Source organism: Mchenga conophoros, linkage group LG3 (assembly GCF_057382185.1).
Source record: "Mchenga conophoros isolate Kocher_MC1m ecotype Shallow Benthic linkage group LG3, M_conophoros_male_GT1.1, whole genome shotgun sequence".
NCBI lineage: Eukaryota > Metazoa > Chordata > Actinopteri > Cichliformes > Cichlidae > Mchenga > Mchenga conophoros.
The window spans coordinates 41632188-41651363 of record NC_140528.1 but is presented as its reverse complement, the minus strand read 5'-3'; the positions used below and the strand labels follow the sequence as shown (position 1 = coordinate 41651363).

The following is a 19176-nucleotide window of genomic DNA, read 5'->3' as shown; positions in this document are numbered from 1 at the left end:
CTAAGACTGAATGTGGACTTTATGCTATCAGTTGTACTCCTGTAAAAGTTGAAATGGCACATTGTCTGATTTCAGGGCATCATCGGTATTATTATGTGTTGAATTACGAAGACTAACAGCAAAAGGGCAGGAGATGCACGAACAAGAAGCCAAGAAAAATGAAAGGTCATTTAGCAAGGCATATAAATCCTGGAAGGAGTTAGCAAGAGGTATTAGAACAAAACTAAAAGGTTTCTGCTCAAAGGAAGACCTTTTTTGAACACAAATGGACAAATAGACAAAAAAGCTCAAAAAGTCACAAAAAAGCTGCTGCTAACTTCTCAGGTTCACTTTAACAAAGAAGAAGAAATAATAATAAATAATCTTCCATCCACTGCAGAACTCCAGATTCCTATTTTATTGCATTAAGTGATGTTTCATGCACACCTGCTCTTCATCTGCCCCTGCCTCACTGGACGAGGAGGATGTCTGTGGAATTATTTTTATGTTCTCTGAGGTTCACATAGCAAGGTTTCCCTAAAATGTGGCCAATGTGTCTATGCACTTTGTAAAATGTTACACAGTAATAAAAGTCAAAGGTGGCAGCAGAGGGGCTTCAATTTGCTCAACCCATGGTTTTCATCTGACCTTGAGTCTGTCCCCAGCTTGGTTGCCTTCAACAGGCCTCATGTCCCATCAGTGACATATTCGTATACTGTATAGTAAAATATGAATCTCTTTGTTACTTTACTGCTAGTATATATAACTGCTGATATTTACTGACCTAGTAAGAGAGAGGCAGCAGGAGCAGGCCTACATTTTACTGCATTTAAGGCCTGAGCCCCACAGATCATACAACAAGTGAGAAGTGAGAAGACAAGTGAAAAGTGCTCATAGTCCTTGACTTATCAGTGTTTATGTTTTTAAAAAAATGAATGAAAAGTGAAATAATTTCAACATATTTTAGGAGCTTGTTAAATTCTGTACTTACCGTTCAACTAAATGTGTCCTCTTTAAACGCTATAAGCTGGTTATACACATGCATAGATCAAGAAATATGATCATTACAACACTCCAAGCAGCTCTGATCGCATCCAGACTCTACACGCAGAGATAAGCATGAAAGTTGTATTGATCACAGTTTTTACTCATGTATATCTCTTCTTATAGAGGCGGAAGAGTCCAAAGACAGATGAACATAAACTTGATGGTAGCTTTGTGTGATTTCACCTGGAGTCATTTCTGATAAAGCACCTCCAGAAGCTTCCAGATAAACTGCATTTTGTATGACTGAAACACAGATGCCTTTCATACTAAGCCATCTGCATAGATGTCTGTTAAGACCAGTGCACGCGTCATAAATGTCAGAAGTCCACATAAATGGCATTCCTGAGCTCTGACCTATAGAGGTTTCCAAAGCTCCAGCAGCTGTTTATCTTGTAATGAACTAATTTGTTAAAATTGATTTGTTTCTATCTGCATATTAAGAGAAAATCAGCAGTGAAGCTTCTGTTGGTCCATCTCAGACACACACAGTGATCTTTATGGCATTAAAAGGGTTTCAAATGACTTAAATCACCAATTCATAATAACCTATTTGAATAGCCAATGAAATCCCCTGGATTCTTTTATTCTTTTGGATATCTTTTTTTGTGTGTGTTTTCAGTTTAACTTGGCACAGAGTCATGAAGCAATGGGGGAACAAAACAGAGCCAAGTTCCTTCTAATGCATTGGCTTCAAATTAAATTAAATACTTAAAAGCCAGTGATTTTTCTTGATCTTTGTGAGGATTTATGTTAGAGAGACTAAAAGTTTCCCCACTCTGATACACTTGGGTCAGTGCATATTCATGGTCTGAACATAAAGAAGAAAACAGACTTCAGTCTTCTTGTCTGTGCCTGCAGAGCCCATCTTTAAAAACAGCTGCTGTAAACCTTCACAGCTCTCAGAAAGTGAGACGTGTTTTCTTGAGGATACTTGTTCACAGTGATTTATGATTAAAAGAAGCTACTCACAAAAATACCCAGTGTAGAGAGAAGACAAGAGGGGAGCAGCATAAGTAGAGACTTAGATCTAAATAGTTGAAGTTAACTAAATTGATCAGACTCAACAGTGTATTTTACAAACCACTGAACGTGTGATTTCTTACCAGCTAGCAGCTGAATGCATTCCAGTCAAGTTCAGATTACTGTGTGTGTGTGTGTGTGTGTGTCAAGACAGATTTTGTTTGTGGCTCTTTACTTTTCATCACCTTCACACATTCCTCCTGTCAGTCAATACTCAGGGTTTGATAAATATGCTTAAAGAGCAGAATAAATGTTAGAAATCCATAAACAAATGTCTGTCCTGTTTATAGGTACAGCTCATAGTGTTTATAACTGACCTCCAGAGACAACTTTATAACTTGTTCACTTTTTCTGTGTATTTAACAGAGTAAAACCTGCAGCAAAACCTATGATAATCCATCTGAGTAATGCACAATGAGTTACATTTCATTAAAATATTCCTTTTTATGGATTAAAATTGGAGAATAAATGTTGGAAACTTTCCATGTGACCAACAGTTGCTGCAGGCTGTGGGTGGAGCCCCATGGTGGAGCTCTCATTTCTTGTAAAACAAAACTTACTGCTTAACTTTCGTTTCCTCTGTGGGGTTTTTTTTTTTCATACTCCGTGACTTATAAATAAACTATGAAATCCCATGAACTGCAAAAAGCTCCAGTAGCTCAATTGTTGCAACTGTCAAGATCCTGAGTCTGTTGACCCAGTGTTTTGAGTTTTAGATTATTTTAGTGTTTTTGGTTCATATTTAAGTCCTGTGTTTAAGTTTCCCTCACCCTTTAGGTATTTCATATTTGCGTGCCTTATATTATCAAGTTCATGTTGTCATATCTGCAGCCAATCCTGTTTTATTGTCAAAGTCCCTGTCCTGTGTGCAGTGTGTCTAGTTTTGCTTCCCCTTGTCTCGTCAGGTCTGATTGGTGTTCCCACCTGTTCCCCATCCTCCCATTATCTTGCTGTGTACTTATGTCCTCTGTCTTCCTTTGTTCAGTGTCAGGTTGTCTGTTGTTCCTCGGCATGTTTCCGTGCCTATATGTTGCCAGGATTTTCCATGTTCAGGTTTTTTATCACGTTCAGGGTTTTGTTCTTTCTGTTTTGGGTCTCCCAGTTTAGTTCTAGTTAGTTTCTTTCCATTCTGCATTTGCCTTTTGTTTTTGTACCTTTTTCATCAGCCTTATTAAACAGCTCACCTTTTGTTAATATCAAGTTCCTTTGTGTTCGCATTTTGGGTCCACTCTTCACAAATTCATACAGTCTGCTTCAGCACACTGCGACGGCAACTTTATAACCTGTGCACTTTTTTTCTGTATATTTAACAGAGTAAAACCTGCAGCAAAGCTTAATCCATCTGGGTAATGCACAATGAGTTATATTTCATTAACATGTTTTTTATGGATTAAAATAGGAGAATAAATGTTGGAAACTTTCCATGTGACCAACAGTTGCTGCAGGCTGTGGGTGGAGCCCCATCTCTCTCATTTCTTGTAAAACAAAACTTACTGCTTAACTTTCGTTTCCTCTGTGAGTTTTTTTTTTTTTTCATACTCCATGACTTATAAATACACTATCCATGAACTGCAGAAAGCTCCAGTAGAATTTTGTTGTTGTTGTTGTTCTGAGGTAATCTTGGCACTGAAGCTCCACACAACACAAAGAAGAGACTTGTTGACATGAGAACAAACTTTCCTCAAATTTGAAATTCAAATCTTTCATGTTTTACTAAAATATGTGGTACAGATTTGCCTGACCGGACTCCTCTACTCCCAATTTGTAGTGTCTGATTAGTCGTGGTCAAAATGTTTATTTGACTTAAGTGCATTTAACTTCAAAAGCAGAATAAACACTTGTGTTTTCTATTCAGTTCCACTTACATACAGCAGTTTTCTCTTCGATTTTTGATGCTATTTAATCTTTGCTGGTTAAAAGTTAAGTTAATCTCTAATATAACAACACCCAACCTGTGGACAGACTGTGTTACCAAACCACACACTCCACTTGGGCCATTTTATCTCACTCAGTTCATTGTCCTTGTTAAACCATGTTTAACTGAGTTCTCCTGTGAGTTTAACAAACTGCTGACTGTTTAAAACATATCACACAGTATCAAGCTCTGCTGTAAGATACATTATGACTGCAACATTCATTCACATGATGATGTGTCACGCATTAGTCATGCTGACTGTGTTCTGATGGTGCGATGGTTTCTTATTTCCACTCCTTTCATGACACTTCTGCTCTGATTAAGTCACTTTTGTTTTGCAGAAACATTCCTGAGAATAACTAAATATATAATCTTTATCTGTGTTGAATTTGTTACTTATGTGGTTGCAGTTTGTGACTCTGAGTTATAGGAAAACAGCAGACTGACACGTGAAGCCACTGGGAACATTTCACACTTCTTGTAAACAGACTCTATTGTTTGCCCAATAAACAGAGAATAAATGAACTCAGTCAAAATCAGGCGAGGACCAGATGACATGTATTGTTTGCTAAATAAAACAGAATGATGTGGGATAAAATTTCCACCCTGAGCTGTAAAAAAAATATTTTACCAGCATCAAATTTCACTGCTCTGAAGGATGTTTAGATCATTCTCATTGATCTCTCTCATCCTTTTGCTACTACTTTCTAGAATATGTATTATATTCTAGAAAGTGCCCTTTTCTTGGATGTTTTCCACTTTCAGACAGGTGAATGTCAGTTCCCATTCAGGTGCTCCATGGAGACTGACACATCCAGGAACTATTTTCCAAATAACTGCATGGTGTGTCCGTTTGTCAGTGGTTGGATACTTTGTTTCTGTAATACACACCCTCACATTACAAAAAATAAAGCAATCAATGTACTAAAGAAAAAAAACTGTACTAAAGAAAGACAAAAAAGAGACTTAGAGCAATAAAGTGATGAATTTCACATAATTTAGTTTTTATTCTTTTTCTGTGTTGAGGTTTCACAAAAAGCAATAATGACTGATCATTCAGACATTTTAAACAAGTAAGGAAAGAGTCACATTAAAAGTTCAGACAGGCAATCATTCATTCATTCTTTTATTTTCATATTAATGTTTTCAAATCAAGCTGCATTGCTGACTGTCATCGTCAGATGCAGATTTTATTTGTTAGTATATTTGTAGATATTCACCTGACAGAGAGACTGCTCTCTCTCTCTTCTGTAAAACTAAACTTACCTCTTTCTTAAATTTGGAGTTGTTTAGCAATAATATTAATAATTACTTATTAATAAATAAGCTGTCATTGAAATCAACACACAGAGTCCTGAAGCAATAATTTGAATGATTTAGAAACTTTACTGCTTGAGTGACACATTTAGGTTTGTGGCCTTCATCAGGATCATCATCACCATCATTAGATCTTTTGCTTGGCTCTGTGAATCGTGGAAGGAGCTGAAGTGGTGCCAGAAACTTCTGATCCGTTTCTGAAAGACACAAAACAGAGCCAACATGAGAGCAGAAACTTTGCTTCAACATTTCAAATTCAAAGCTGGAATTTTTCAGCAGCTGAGGTGCAGGTTTCATTCTGTTTAAATAGTTACTCATCGCTTTACAATGAAAAAAAAAAACAAAACAAAAAAAGTGGGTCATAATCATTTCAGAGGTTTAAGTGTTTTTCCTGATGTGTGTCCTTTCCAACAAGACGTTCTGTGACGTTCTGCAATTTTGTGGGTGGGGACAAAGTACCTCACTGCCCAAATCATCATGGCGTAAGGTGTTACGCCATGATGATTAGTAGTTAGTAGTTAGTAGAGTAATGAGCTGTGTTGCTCCTCGATTTAGTTTCCTCTCGAGAAAAATGACCGCAATGATTCTCTTCTGGTCTCTCATGGGTTTCTGCGCTGAGATTTCTGCAGAGGGTAAGCTCAACATTTAAATTTACGGACAGCTATTCTGTTTTAAAAATTACAAATGGCACAGAGGATAACTGTGCTAATAATTATTATCACAGAAAATGAACATTAAATCACACAATACCTTAAAATGTGTCCTTTTCTTGGGCTTTATTCAAATTATATATTTAGCCACAACAAAAGGGGGAGAAAGAAAGGAGCAAGAAAAAAAAAAAAAAGGTTGAATTCGTGCTTATGTCTCTAAAGTGAGCCACGAAAGCACGATTTAAAATCACACTAAAACTGACAACAAAAAACTGATTAAAAAAATATCATCCTTCCTTTTCTTGGACTTGATTCCATTCAACATGATTTATCAGGCACTCCTTACAAAAGTGAGTCGTCTACAAAGTAGTTTCGATGAAACTAGGTGTGCCTGTCAGATGTTCTTGGACTTTATTCCGCTTAGACTATAAAACAGCTGACGGTGAGCTGACATTCAGGCAAGCCTTTCAAACGGAGACATCGTCAAACTGGTTTTCAAAGAAGCCATTAGTGCGTGTTTGCGTGCCAGGGTTTACCAGTGTTTGAATGCATTTTACCCTTCATGTTACCCTTCCCACCAACACACGCCCTGTTCTCACATTCTTTCTGTAACTAAACCTTTTGAGATTATCAAATTCAACGCAAAAGAAGCCTCGCAACGCTGTGTCCACAACAGTGCCGTAGCTCCGCAAACGCACATAACGCACACTGCGTAGGGCACCAAAAAAATCAGGGTCGTAAAAAAAAAAAGTAAACCATATTAATACTATAAATATCATATGCATTAATATGGTTAAACAATACAAAAGCAACATAAAACAATTTTCCCGAGAAAAGGGGTGAATCTGCTTTGTGCCCTGTCTCCAGTCTCCTCCTGGTGCCCCCCCACTCCCAGTGGTCTGTTCTATAATTGGTAAACACCTGTTTGAACATGGCCTCGAAACGGCAACAGGAGTCGGGAGCGGAGAAAAGAAAGAAGAAGAGGAAGCGTGATGAAACTCAGGCGTCGCTTGCCGGTAAGGCAATGTTTAAATAATAATAATAAAAAAAGTTCATTATTGTAGCCCTTGCTTGCACGCTCATGTCCGTCAACTCTGTGATAGCTCCTGTTAGCAGTGTTCATACTGTGTTAACAAATGTTGCAAATGATTGATGTTGGGTAGTTTGTTTACGTTGTGGATATGAATATAGAATGGACTACTAAAAGCAACTCATCATGGTCACTCAATTGACGGTTTTCCGATAACGTTAGCAATCGTGACTCACGATTGCTAACGTTATCGTGATTCGTGAGACTAGCATTTCCCTCCTCAGGTTGCTAGCTGGCTAACGTCATGCATGCTACTGATTAACCTTAACTTTGGGATAGGTCAGTGATGCAGTCAAGTATTATTATCAGATTAGACAAGATTACTTTGTATGTTGCTGCATTTCAGGATATCTATAAAGACGCATATCTTATTTATGCCATTGACGTCTGAACACATAAATAGTTCTCGTCTTTCTTTAGGTTCATAGATCAAGGGCGACATCTGTTGGTGAAACTGTAATGTGAAACCTATATCTTCCAGTAATATAGATTTCCTACTTGCGCATTTATATCAAATTATGTACAGCATGTTTATATTGCCATTTGCCATTATGAAAATCTATACATGTAAAATATAGTTAGTAATTTTTAAATGTACCAGTGACTTACTTAATTTATTAGTCTTATAATGCAATCTTTCGTAGGCCTACTGTAGATTCAAAATTGTATTTCTGTAAAATCCCTGAATATTTTCTCTTGTATGCAGGGTCAATGCTTAAATATGTTCAAGGAGGATCTCAAGGACAGGATGAACCATCCAGTAGTAGTGCCATCCCTGGACATCAACCACCAGCCATTGTAGACCCTGCAACAATCCCTAGCCAAGAAGAACAAGAACCATCAACCACCAGTTCAGGTACAGTTCCATACACAAGTACCACTGAGAGTCCTGTCACTGAGAGACTATCAGAAAGTGACACTGTGGAGACATGTGTGCCCCCTTCAACCGATCCTGCTCTTTGGCCAGCTCACATTGTAGATGCTGATCGTGTTGAAATTGTGCGGAGAGGTCCTTTTAATGTCAGCTCTGATTTTAATTTTCCAAAGGGGCCTGATGGAAGAGCATTTCACACTAGCCTTAAGTTCAAAATTCTTCCCAATGGAGAAAAGGTTCACCGGAGCTGGTTAGTGTACTCACCGCAGAACAATGCTGTGTTCTGCTTTGCATGTAAGCTTTTCAGTGTGAAGGATATAAAGCTGAGTACAGAGGGCTTCAGTGACTGGTCGAACATCAACATCCGTTTGAGGGGTCATGAGTGTAGCCAAGACCACATACAGTGCATGCTTAAGTGGAGAGAACTGGACACACGGCTAAAGAATAGCATGGCAATAGATCAACAGGAGTTGACCTTACTAGAGGCAGAAAGGAAAAAGTGGCGAGAGATTCTCAAACGATTACTCTCAATAACTCTCTCACTGGCTTCCAGAAATTTGTCTTTTAGGGGCTCTTCTGACTGTCTTTATGAGCCGGACAATGGCAACTTCTTGAAGGAAGTAGAGCTTATGGCAACATATGACCTTGTAATGGCAAATCACTTGGCCAACATAAAAGATGAAGGTTCCCACACACATTACCTCAGCCCTGAGACACAGAACAAACTAATTCAGATTATCTCTTCAGAAACATTCCGCGCCATTGTGAAGCAAATCCAGTTGGCAAAATACTTCTCCATCATTCTTGACTGTACTCCAGATGTGAGTCACACTGAACAAATGTCAGTCATAGTACGCATTGTTTGTTTCCAAGCACAACCAGATATTAAAGAATACTTTCTTGGCTATATAAATGTGGAGCAAACAACTGGCCTTAACCTGTCCAATGTTGTCCTTGACAAGTTGAAGGAGCTTGGCATTCCATTTGAAAACTGTCGAGGACAGGCCTATGACAATGGGGCCAACATGAAGGGGAAGAAGCAAGGTGTTCAGGCCAGACTGCTACAATTAAACCCGAGAGCATTGTTTGTGCCTTGTGGAGCTCACACGATGAATCTGGTCATAGCTGATGCTGCCAAGTCCTCTCCAGATGCAACTGGCTACTTTGGGTATTTGCAGAAGTTGTTCAATTTCTTTTCCAGTGCCACCCAGCGATGGGCCATTTTAACAAAACATGTGAAATTGACACTTAAATCTTGGAGTGACGTTAGATGGGAAAGCAGGCTTCAAAGTGTAACTGCTGTCCGGAGTCAGACAAAAGAAGTGAGGGATGCTCTCCTGGAGGCCAGAGAAGCTGTAAGTGATGCAGTCGCAAAGGTGGAGGCTCAAGTGCTTGCTGAGGAAGTAGCCTCATTTCGATTTTTGATTTGCTCCATCGTGTGGTGTGAACTTCTTACAATCACAAACCAGGTGAACAAGTTACTACAGTCCAGCTCCATGCAGCTCGATGTTGCTGTCAGGCTCATTGACACTGCCAAAAGTAACCTCTCTAAATACAGACAGTCTGGGTTTGATGAGGCTGTGTCAGCTGCCAAAGAACTCTGTGAGGCCCTGAACATAGAACCACAGTTGAAGGAGAAAAGGCTCAGGAGCACAAAAAGGCAGTTTGCATATGAAGCTGTTGATGAGCCCCTCCATGATGCCCTTAAAAAGCTTGAGGTCACATTTTTCAATTGTGTTGTGGACTCTGCTTTAATCTCCCTACAGGAGAGGTTTGAGACCATGAATCAAGTGAAGGAGAAATATGGAGTGCTGCTTGATTTCAGCAAAGTGAATGGGATGTCCAAGGAGGATTTAAAAAAACACTGCACTGAAGTACAGAAGACACTGACAGATAAGGGAGTAGCTGACATTGATGGACCTGAGATGATGCAGGAAATCATCAACCTTCCTCAGCTGCCACCACAGACGTCTGCTTTGGAAATGCTGTCATTTTTACATGACAATCAGCTTCAAGAGGTATATCCCAATCTGTGGATTGCTCTGCGTATTGCACTGACCCTGCCTGTCACAGTTGCCTCTGCTGAGCGAAGCTTTTCAAAGCTCAAACTCATTAAAACGTACCTGCGTTCATCAATGGGGCAGGAACGTTTAAGTGGTCTGGCTGTTATCAGCATCAATGGTGACGTGGCTCAGAAGCTATCATATGATGACCTTATAGCTGATTTTGCAACCAGAAAATGCAGGCGTGTGCCTCTCTAGGCCCTAGAGAGGCACACCACGCCTGCATTTTCTGGTTGTCAGAGTATGCCCTAGAGTCTAGGGCATACTCTGACAACGAATTGTAAAAATGTTTAACATAGTTACTTAAGGAATGTGGCTTTTGTGTTCAAATTCTTATTTTTCTTATTTAAGTTTCTTATTTAAATTCTATTGTGAAACTATTTGTAAATATATTAATAATAATACTATTATATTATATATATTATTTTTTTATAAAAAAAATTACACATTATTGCCAGGCTCTTTGTTCTTGTTCCAATGTTCAATTTTTGTTTCAGTATTTATTTGTAACAGTATTTTTAACCTCCTTTAACCTTATTTATTTGTTTAACTGTCATGTTTGTTGTTATTTAATTAAACAAATTCCACTGAGAAATTCAAAAGTATTAATGTTTTTTGTTTTTTTTTCAGTGGCGGGGGGGGGCACCATAAAGCATTTGTGCTTAGGGCACCCAAATGGCTAGCAACGGCCCTGGTCCAAAAACACAAAAAACGTGAGAAAGTGTCCAAAAATATAGAAATTTAAAGTTCTCTCAAGACAACAATGGAACGAAAACATGGTGTGGTGTGAGCTCACAAACGGCCAAATATGTCTAAAATAATGTTGAAAATCGTTCCTAAATAAAATGGTAAACAAAGAGAACCGAGCAAACTCGGTGTGGAAACTGTTTGAAAGGAAACTACAGTTTAAAAATCATATCTCAAAAAAGTGCATAAAATAAAACAAGTGCGTGTAAGAGGCTCAGTCATGTGTATAAATAGTCTCTGCTTACCGTCACAAGCTGAACTCTAACCACACTCTATCCACACTGAAGCCGAGAAAGGTTTGTAAATGTTCTGCTGCGCACATTCTTATATATATACTCCGCCACCGCGACGACCAATCCCGACCGATAAACTTTTCTACAGTCATTTGTTGCTAAGCGTAGTGTGAAAATGCCCCGCCCATGGTTAGTGAGCGCAGGCGCGTAGACGCCTATGTGCCTCGGCGCCGGAGTTTATAGGTCTTTATTCTACAGTCATTTTGAGCAACGATCTGAACAGGTCGACGGCAGAGCCCGTTCAAACCTGATTAATCTCCCACAGGCGGGTGTGGCTCTGTGTGTTGGAGATAGACTTGTGGTCTGTCCGGGGTGTACCCTGCCTCTCTCCCTACACAGTTGGGGTAGACAACCACCAAAAAAACTTGGATGTGTGTTTTATGTGAACAGAGTGATCTGTAATAGAGTCAAATCTGAGGTTTTAAGCAGATTTTGAAATGACATGTTAATGCATCAGCTGTTTTATCACTCATCCTGTCTTTATACAACTTTTACATCAGTGATAGTTAAAGTTGAGAACTTTTTGAAGCATAAATATTTCCTGTATAGTTGTGGCCAAATGTTTTGGCGGTGGTACAAATGTAGTTTTTCTTGATATTTGTATTGTTTTTTGTTTTTTGTTTTCACATTTCTTGGATAAAGTGAAGAACAACCACAGGGATTTTATCACTATGAGATACTTGTATTGGCAAATAAATACAGATTTTGTTTAATCTTTGGCACTGGCCAGATGGCACTCTCCAAACTACCAACTAAACCTGACACAAACAAGTACAACTGAGTAATGATGCTCAGTGGGGTGACAGGAACTGAATGTAAAGGTTTCAGTGGTTATCAAGCTCTAGGGGAGGCCATTTAACTGCACTGAGTGAAATGTTGCAATTTTAAAGAGGGAAAACAATTCACCCTAACATGATTTAAACAGAAGTTGAGCACAGAACAGCCAAAACCATAATCAGGATTATTTTGGTCAGTATTACTAAACATTATACAGTTAGTGAACTTTGGAAGTCGACCGTAGACCTTTAACCTCTCTGTTCTGTGTTGTTTCCACTTTCAGGTCAGAAAAACATCACAGCTGAATCTGGACAGAAGAACATCACTCTTCTATGCCGAGCTCCAAACAACGGACATCCTCATATGACTGTAGAGTGGAGCAGACTTGACCTGGGGGATCAATATGTGCTTTTGTATCGGGACGGTCACTTTAATTCACACAACCATCATCCATCTTTTAAGAACCAGGTGGATCTGCAGGACAGACAGATGAAGGATGGAGACGTGTCTCTGATTCTGAAGGATGTGACGATTAATGATGCTGGAACATTCGAGTGTCGTGCCAAGCCAGAAACAAACCGGAGAAAGAGAGCTAATCTCAGTGGTGACCCCATCAGCATCATATACCTTCATGTTGATCCTCCAGGTGAGTGAGTAGAGTTGAGTGTGTGTGTGATCAGAGGTGAAGCTGCTTCCTGGTTGTTGATGAGACTTTGTAGAAAGCAGCTGGTCTGAGTGATGTGATCAGAGTGCAGTAGATAATGTCTGACAGCAGTTTGAAGAGGAAATGGATTCTGTTCTGTTCTTCACTCATCACCTACCTGACAGCTGACACCTCACACCTGTTTCTCACCTGCAGGTCAGACAGGAGGAGACACAGAGGATGGATCTGTTGGACTGATCGTCGGTCTGACTGTTTTTGTGGTGCTTGTTGTTGCTGCCGTTGTTGTTTTTTTGGTCTACATAATACATAAACAACACAGTCAGGATTCACATCGTCCTTCTGCTGAAGCAATGACTGAAATGTCTGAGAGCTTTCTGAACTCTGAATCTCCTGCTGCTGAACAAAGAGACAGATATGACCTGGAAGCAAACAACTGTCACCAACACCCCACAACGATCCCTGATGTCACTCTGACACTTGAGGATGAACTACTTCATCATGCTCAGCCTCAGCAAACAGGAGGACTACATCCAGAGAGTGACAGCATTGGATTATGAATGTTCAGCATTTGATGGCCTTTGATGCGTATTTGATGTGGAAATACGAAACAGTTACTTCTATGTTTTAGAAGTAATTTCTGCTTCTGATTCAGAGTGCATGAGATCAGAGTGATCACAGCCCAACTGTCCATATTTCAATTTTTCATTACGGTTCCTTCTGTTCTCCGAAGTCGACCAATGTCTCCTCATCTTCCAGAGTCCTCAGCACTGGCTCCCCTCAGGGCTGTGTGCCAAGTCCCCTCCTGTTTACGCTGCTTACATATGACTGCTCGCCCAACCCTCCAGGCTGTCATATCGTAAAGTTTGCAGACGACACAGCTGTGGTGGGATGCATCACAAACAATGATGAGACCGGCTACAGGAAGGAGGTGGAACTCTTGGAGGACTGGTGCAAGCAAAACAATCTCTGCTTAAATGAGAAGAAGACGAAGGAGATGACTGTGGACTTCAGGAGGGGAAGACACGCACACACACCCCTGCACTTCGGATGATCTGCAGTCAAAGTAGTACCCAGCTACAAGTACCTTGGTACGTACCTGGATGGCAACCTCACCTGGAAAAATAACACTTCCAGCCTGATCAGGAAAGCTCACCAGAGGCTCTACTTCCTGAGGAGGCTGAGGTATGCGGGACTGAGGAGCTCAGTCCTCATCTCCTTTTACAGCTGTTCGGTGGAGAGTGTTCTGTGCTCTGGCATCAATGTGTGGCACGGAAACTGCACAGTGGCAGAGAGGAAAGCTCTACAGAGGGTGCACAGAGAGTTGTCGGAGGCAGCCTCCCAACCGTCACAGACATATACACCTCCAGATGCAGAAAGAGGGCCGCCTGTATCATGAAGGACCCCACTCACCCAGAACACACACTCTTTGTCCCGCTCCCCTCAGGCAGGAGGCTGAGGAGCATTAAATGCAAACCCACCACTTCTCAATGCATAAATGGACAAGAACTGATATTGTAGCATCTTAACCATTATTGACACTTATTATCACTTTATCAATGCAGGTCATCATGCCCTTTGCTGCTAAAGTCTTTCTTTACACCCATATTTATACCTACACTCTATACCCATACTCCATACTGGTACTCAGGTTGTTACACTCTACTTATAGTATTATTTATTGTATTGTTTTATTACTTGTCATTTCTGTTTGTTCAAAAAAAAAAAAAACCCAAAAAACCCCCAACCATTTAGGAGCATTAAATGCAACACCACCAGACTGAGAAGCAGCTTCATTCCAGAAGCTGTGAGACTTCTCAATGCATAAATGGACAACAACTGTTATTGTAGCACCTTAAATTCACTATGGACACTTACAGACACTGTCACTTTAGCAGCAAAGGGCATCAGGTTGTTGCACTCCACTTGTCGTATAATTTTATTACTTGTATATCTGTTTTGTTTAAAAAAAAAAACACACAACTATTTATTCATAAAAATAAATAAAATAAAAAAAATCCTCATTATTCTGTTTCTTTTTGCTCCGGGACATAATGTACATAATTTCGTTCCACCTCATGTTAAGATGTGATGCGAATGACCATAAAGCTTGAATCCTTGAATTAGAGCATAGAACACTCTGCTGTGTCCAACACTGATCACCTGTTGTAATTAAGTGACTGTGTTGTTTTATCTGGACCCAGTGTGGCCATGAGCATCATGTTTGATCTCACATTAACTCATATACTAAGGTCATAACAAACACTTTGTGACAGTTTCATATAAAGTATGGAAACATAAATATTTTTAAAATATTTAGATCTTTATCCATACTTCAGATTTCCTTTTTAAAAAAATCTGATTATTATTATTTTTACATTTGCTTATGATCACAAGCTACCCCATAAAGTTACAATGAAAATGTTCGCTGAGGTCACAGATGCAACCATATGAAGACATAAATAAATATACAAAACAAATGAATACACCACAGGGCTGAAGTGGTTTGCACTTTGTTTTTCTTGCATGTCCTGTGGTCAACAACTCATCACTGTATCACCAGGACAGTGCTCAGTTCCCTACACCTTCATTGATTTCTATACAATCATGGATCGTCTTCTGCTGGTCATTAGCTGGGTCAGACTGTGAAGTTCAGGTCTGCCTTGCCTTGTATGTGTGTAAAATCTCCTATTAAGCAGTAAACAGATGAACTAGTGATTCTGACCTCTGTAGATTTAATAATGATACTAAAAAATAAGACATCACACTCACCCTGAGCCTTACCACGGATGGCTTTTTTATTACTAAATTGATTTGTTATTACGCTAACAAATCAATTTTTCACCATTTTAACAAACTGACATTTGAAGAGAAATCATACTCCTCATCTCCTGATGAAGATCCATTCAGAGATTTTGCTTTCAGTTGCATTATTTCTCTGAGCTGCTGAGCACTAAAAAAACTGGACCTTTAGTGTCAGAGTCTAAAACTGACAAGTTAAAATTCATCTAAACATCTGGATCATCAACACTTTGTCATCGACACAGAAAGGAACATGTGAAAAGCGTAAATGATACAAACACTTGAACAGGAAGTAGAATAGGTTCACCTCAAGAAGAAAGAAAAATCTGGAGATTTCCAAGTACAGAAAATGTTTTTTCCTCTATAAACCAAATTTTTATACAAATTTAGTTTAATTGAAGTCTGGAAAACTCAACTCCCCCTCCCCCCTCTGGCTGTGTCTGTGTGGTGTGGGTTTTGTGGCAGCTGATGATGTTCATTTATTGGGAATGAGAGGAAGAGATGCCAAAAAATGGAATGGTTCAATGACTGGATGTCTCAAACCTGTGAGTGCACAGCTAAAACTTTGGCCCCTATTCATCCTAAATGCTCACAGCTTATTTCTTGTTAGAAATATTACCCGTATTTTGGGGTAAGTTTTTGGGCGTGCGCTCCTACACTTTGACCTATGTGATGTGGTAGTTTGCATGTGTTGCATAATAAAGTGGCACCGTTTGATGTTGTAATGGTGTATGCATGCGTTATTATTAATCATTGAAATAAATTTATTAAATTGGTATTCCTACCCTTACTATCTCTGTGCCAAAAAATGCCTTCACCGCTGTAAAGAGCAATGTGGTAATTCTTTTCCTCTGTGAAAGGACTGTGACAGTGGGCTGGGGTGTGGGTCTGTCTGTGTTGGAAAAGATGTTTGACTGTGTGTGAGAGCCCCCTTGTGGTGAGAAAACGCAATTGCGATATCGGGCACATGGTCCAGAGCACAGACCATGTATGTGCCTCTTGCTAACATTTAGTAAGAGGCACCTTGCAAACTCACTCAACAGTAGGGATGGGTATCGTTTAGGTTTTATCCGATACCGGTGCCAAACCGATACTTTTGAAACGGTGCCGGTGCTTAAACGGTGCTCAAACCGGTGCTTAAAGAATGGAGAACACAAAATTGGTCCAAAATCCTCTCATGTTTAACTGTTTTTTTGTAAAAAAGATAACAATGTTAGCCTTTTCTGCAGCTATGGGCAGTGTTGGTCAAGTTACTTGAAAAAAGTAATCAGTAACTAATTACTGATTACTCCCCCAAAAAAGTAATCCCGTTACTTTACTGATTACTTATTTTCAAAAGTAATTAATTACTTAGTTACTTAGTTACTTAGTTACTTTTTTAAAACACGATTTACAACCTGAAGAGGTGATAAAGTGATAGATCTTTCAGCCCAATTCTACTTTTTCTACATAATCCATCATACAAAATGTAATCAAATGGAAAAGTCTCTTTTTAAAACTTGTTTTATCAGTTTTAATCTTTTAACTTTATGCATCAAGCAAAACATTTAATTATATGCAACATTCTCTGACTTGAATAAATTAGTTTAACATTTAAACCTATTTTCTACACATTCCAGCACATAAAATAAAATATTTTTTGTGTTTTCACTCACTCTTTCAAACAGATGCAAGTAAAACACAGCAGAAAATAAATAAAGTCAAAGACTCAGCGGTCCTTTTGCTCTATTTTCACCTGTAAAGCAGGAGCAGGGTAGGCGGAGGGTTACCCTGGTGCAGGTGTGCTGCGGTCAGTTGAAGAATCCGCGCGAGTGTCTCTGTGAGTTTCCCATCACGTCGTAGGTACTCGGTGCTTGCTAGGAAGTTTAGGGGTTTTTTTCGCTGTAAAAAGAAGTTTTCTTCCCACGCACGATGGACGCTAATGTTTTTGTCACTTTTTATGGAATCAAACTCAAAGTAAGGTCAGTACTTCCACACTTTAAACGCTGCACGCTCATACTCTCTCCTGCACTCGATATATTATCCATTGTTGATCTGCACACAGCTGCTGTCACCAACGTCGCACTTGCTTACGTCACTGTCATGAGACATTCTCGCAAAAAAATCACGGTTTTAGTAACGCAGTAACGCAGCGTTCCTACGGGAAAGTAACGGTAATCTAATTACCGATTTTGCAATAGTAATCCCTTACTTTACTCGTTACTTGAAAAAAGTAATCAGATTACAGTAACGCGTTACAAGTAACGCGTTACTGCCCATCTCTGGCTATGGGGCATATATGGCATCACTCTTGGCTGGAAGCAGTGCTTAAACAATGGAAAAAAACACCAACTTTGTCCAAAAACCTCTCATGTTTAGCTGTTTTCCACTTTTTCTTTGGTCATTTTAGCCTTTTTGGCCAGGGTGAAGGGAGTATCTGCCATCAAACAAGAAGACAGCCGCATGTAGCTATGATGATGTTTGCTAGTTCACCTTACATGCATTAATGTAATAACATGGTTAGCCTACTCAACGTAAATTACACACGAACAACATTAAGCTACTCAAGCAGAGAAGAACGGCTGCTGCTGCCGTCATCATCCGTCATCATTTCTGCTACACTGGCAGGGCTAGGGGCCAGGACTCTCCTCTTTGTGTTTTTGGGGGATGTTGCTAACTCCGGCTCCGATAACAGGCAACCCACCCGCAGTAGATGTGCTCGGTGTGAGGTCTCGCAGCAAGCTATCAAATACGGCGCATTTCTCGGCTTTAAAAACCCCCCAAAAAAACGCTATGCGTCACCAGGTGTTTCATCGGATTTGAGGTGTTACCTCCTTTGACAGTATCACAGTATCAGCTTAAAGCACTTGTTGCTGCTGAGTTTGCATATTTTGCTGTGAAGTACAGCCAGACTTTTGACCGCTTCGCCTTGGGCATTTTTAATCTGTACCTCTGCTTTAAAAGAACGTACGTACCTGGCCCCGCCTACTATCCTCGGAAATGTAAAATGATTGGCTAGAATCTAAAGTGTATCACAGCTCAGGAAAAAAAAGCACCGAAATAAAGCACCGAAATGTGCGCTGCTTTTCGGTCTGGTTACTACCGTTTATGTCAGAACCGGACACCGGTACCCATCCCTACTCAACAGTGGACTTCTAGGCGTGGTGGGAGTTGTGTGTGTCACTAAAGAACTGTGAGTAGACATTGATAGGAGAGGACAGCCCTGTGCCTTTTATTTCATATAGGGAATCGGCTTGTGTAGAATTGCAATGTTCATTAATCTGCTCACTATGTGGTGCGTGCTGCTAAGGCTAGCTGTTATGCTACACACTTGTAAGCTGTAAGCTAAAGTGATATTTGTGTTCTGTGATTTGTCATTATTGGGTGTATTTAAAATTAATAAAAGCCACTGTTTGGTTTGTTGAATAGTGTAGGAAACTTCCATGCAAAGATGATCAAATAGGAATTTTCATTTGTATTTCTGGTTATACTGGAAGACAGTTAATGAAGCATAATTCATGACTTGAATGTTGATTATACTCAGCCCTTTGTACATGTTTTGTTTACAGACCATACACACCCTCCCATCCCTACCAGTTCTTGTATGCCAAACCTGTAAGCCTGTGGTTGTATTACTGTGCTGTTGTGTTAAATAAGGAATAACTAACTTAACTTGCTAATAGGGGGTCATATGATTTTGGGTTTTTTCTCTGTATGTAATATTGTCTGGTCTAGCTTACAAAGCATATAGTATATAAAGCATACAGTTAGGGCTGGATCTTATGAGAAAATACTACTTTGACAATGATCTCTTTGAACTTAAAGTATATGCATATGAAGTTAACAAATATAATTAGCAGAATATCTCAAACTAAAAGCAGCATTGAGTGTCAAGAAACATAGCAAAGAATACAGTTATATTTAATTATTTATCTAAATACATCAATAACAAAATAACGATC

At 39.5% G+C, this 19176-nt stretch overlaps 1 protein-coding gene across 2 annotated transcripts; it reads left to right on the top strand.

The window, feature by feature from the left end:
- The first annotated feature begins 5808 nt into the window (after window positions 1-5808).
- Window positions 5809-14831, top strand: LOC146578712 (uncharacterized). Of its 2 annotated transcripts, XM_085268914.1 has the most exons (4): window positions 6193-6944; window positions 7725-7874; window positions 12056-12418; window positions 12632-14831. In XM_085268914.1, exons 1-4 carry the CDS (start codon window positions 6860-6862, stop codon window positions 12991-12993), a joined length of 960 nt encoding a protein of 319 aa, XP_085125040.1. In that variant the 5' UTR covers window positions 6193-6859; the 3' UTR covers window positions 12994-14831. The 2 variants fall into 2 exon arrangements, with proteins under 2 accessions (XP_085125041.1, XP_085125040.1); XM_085268915.1 differs by lacking the exons at window positions 6193-6944; window positions 7725-7874 and adding an exon at window positions 5809-5910.
- Window positions 14832-19176: the final 4345 nt, after the last annotated feature.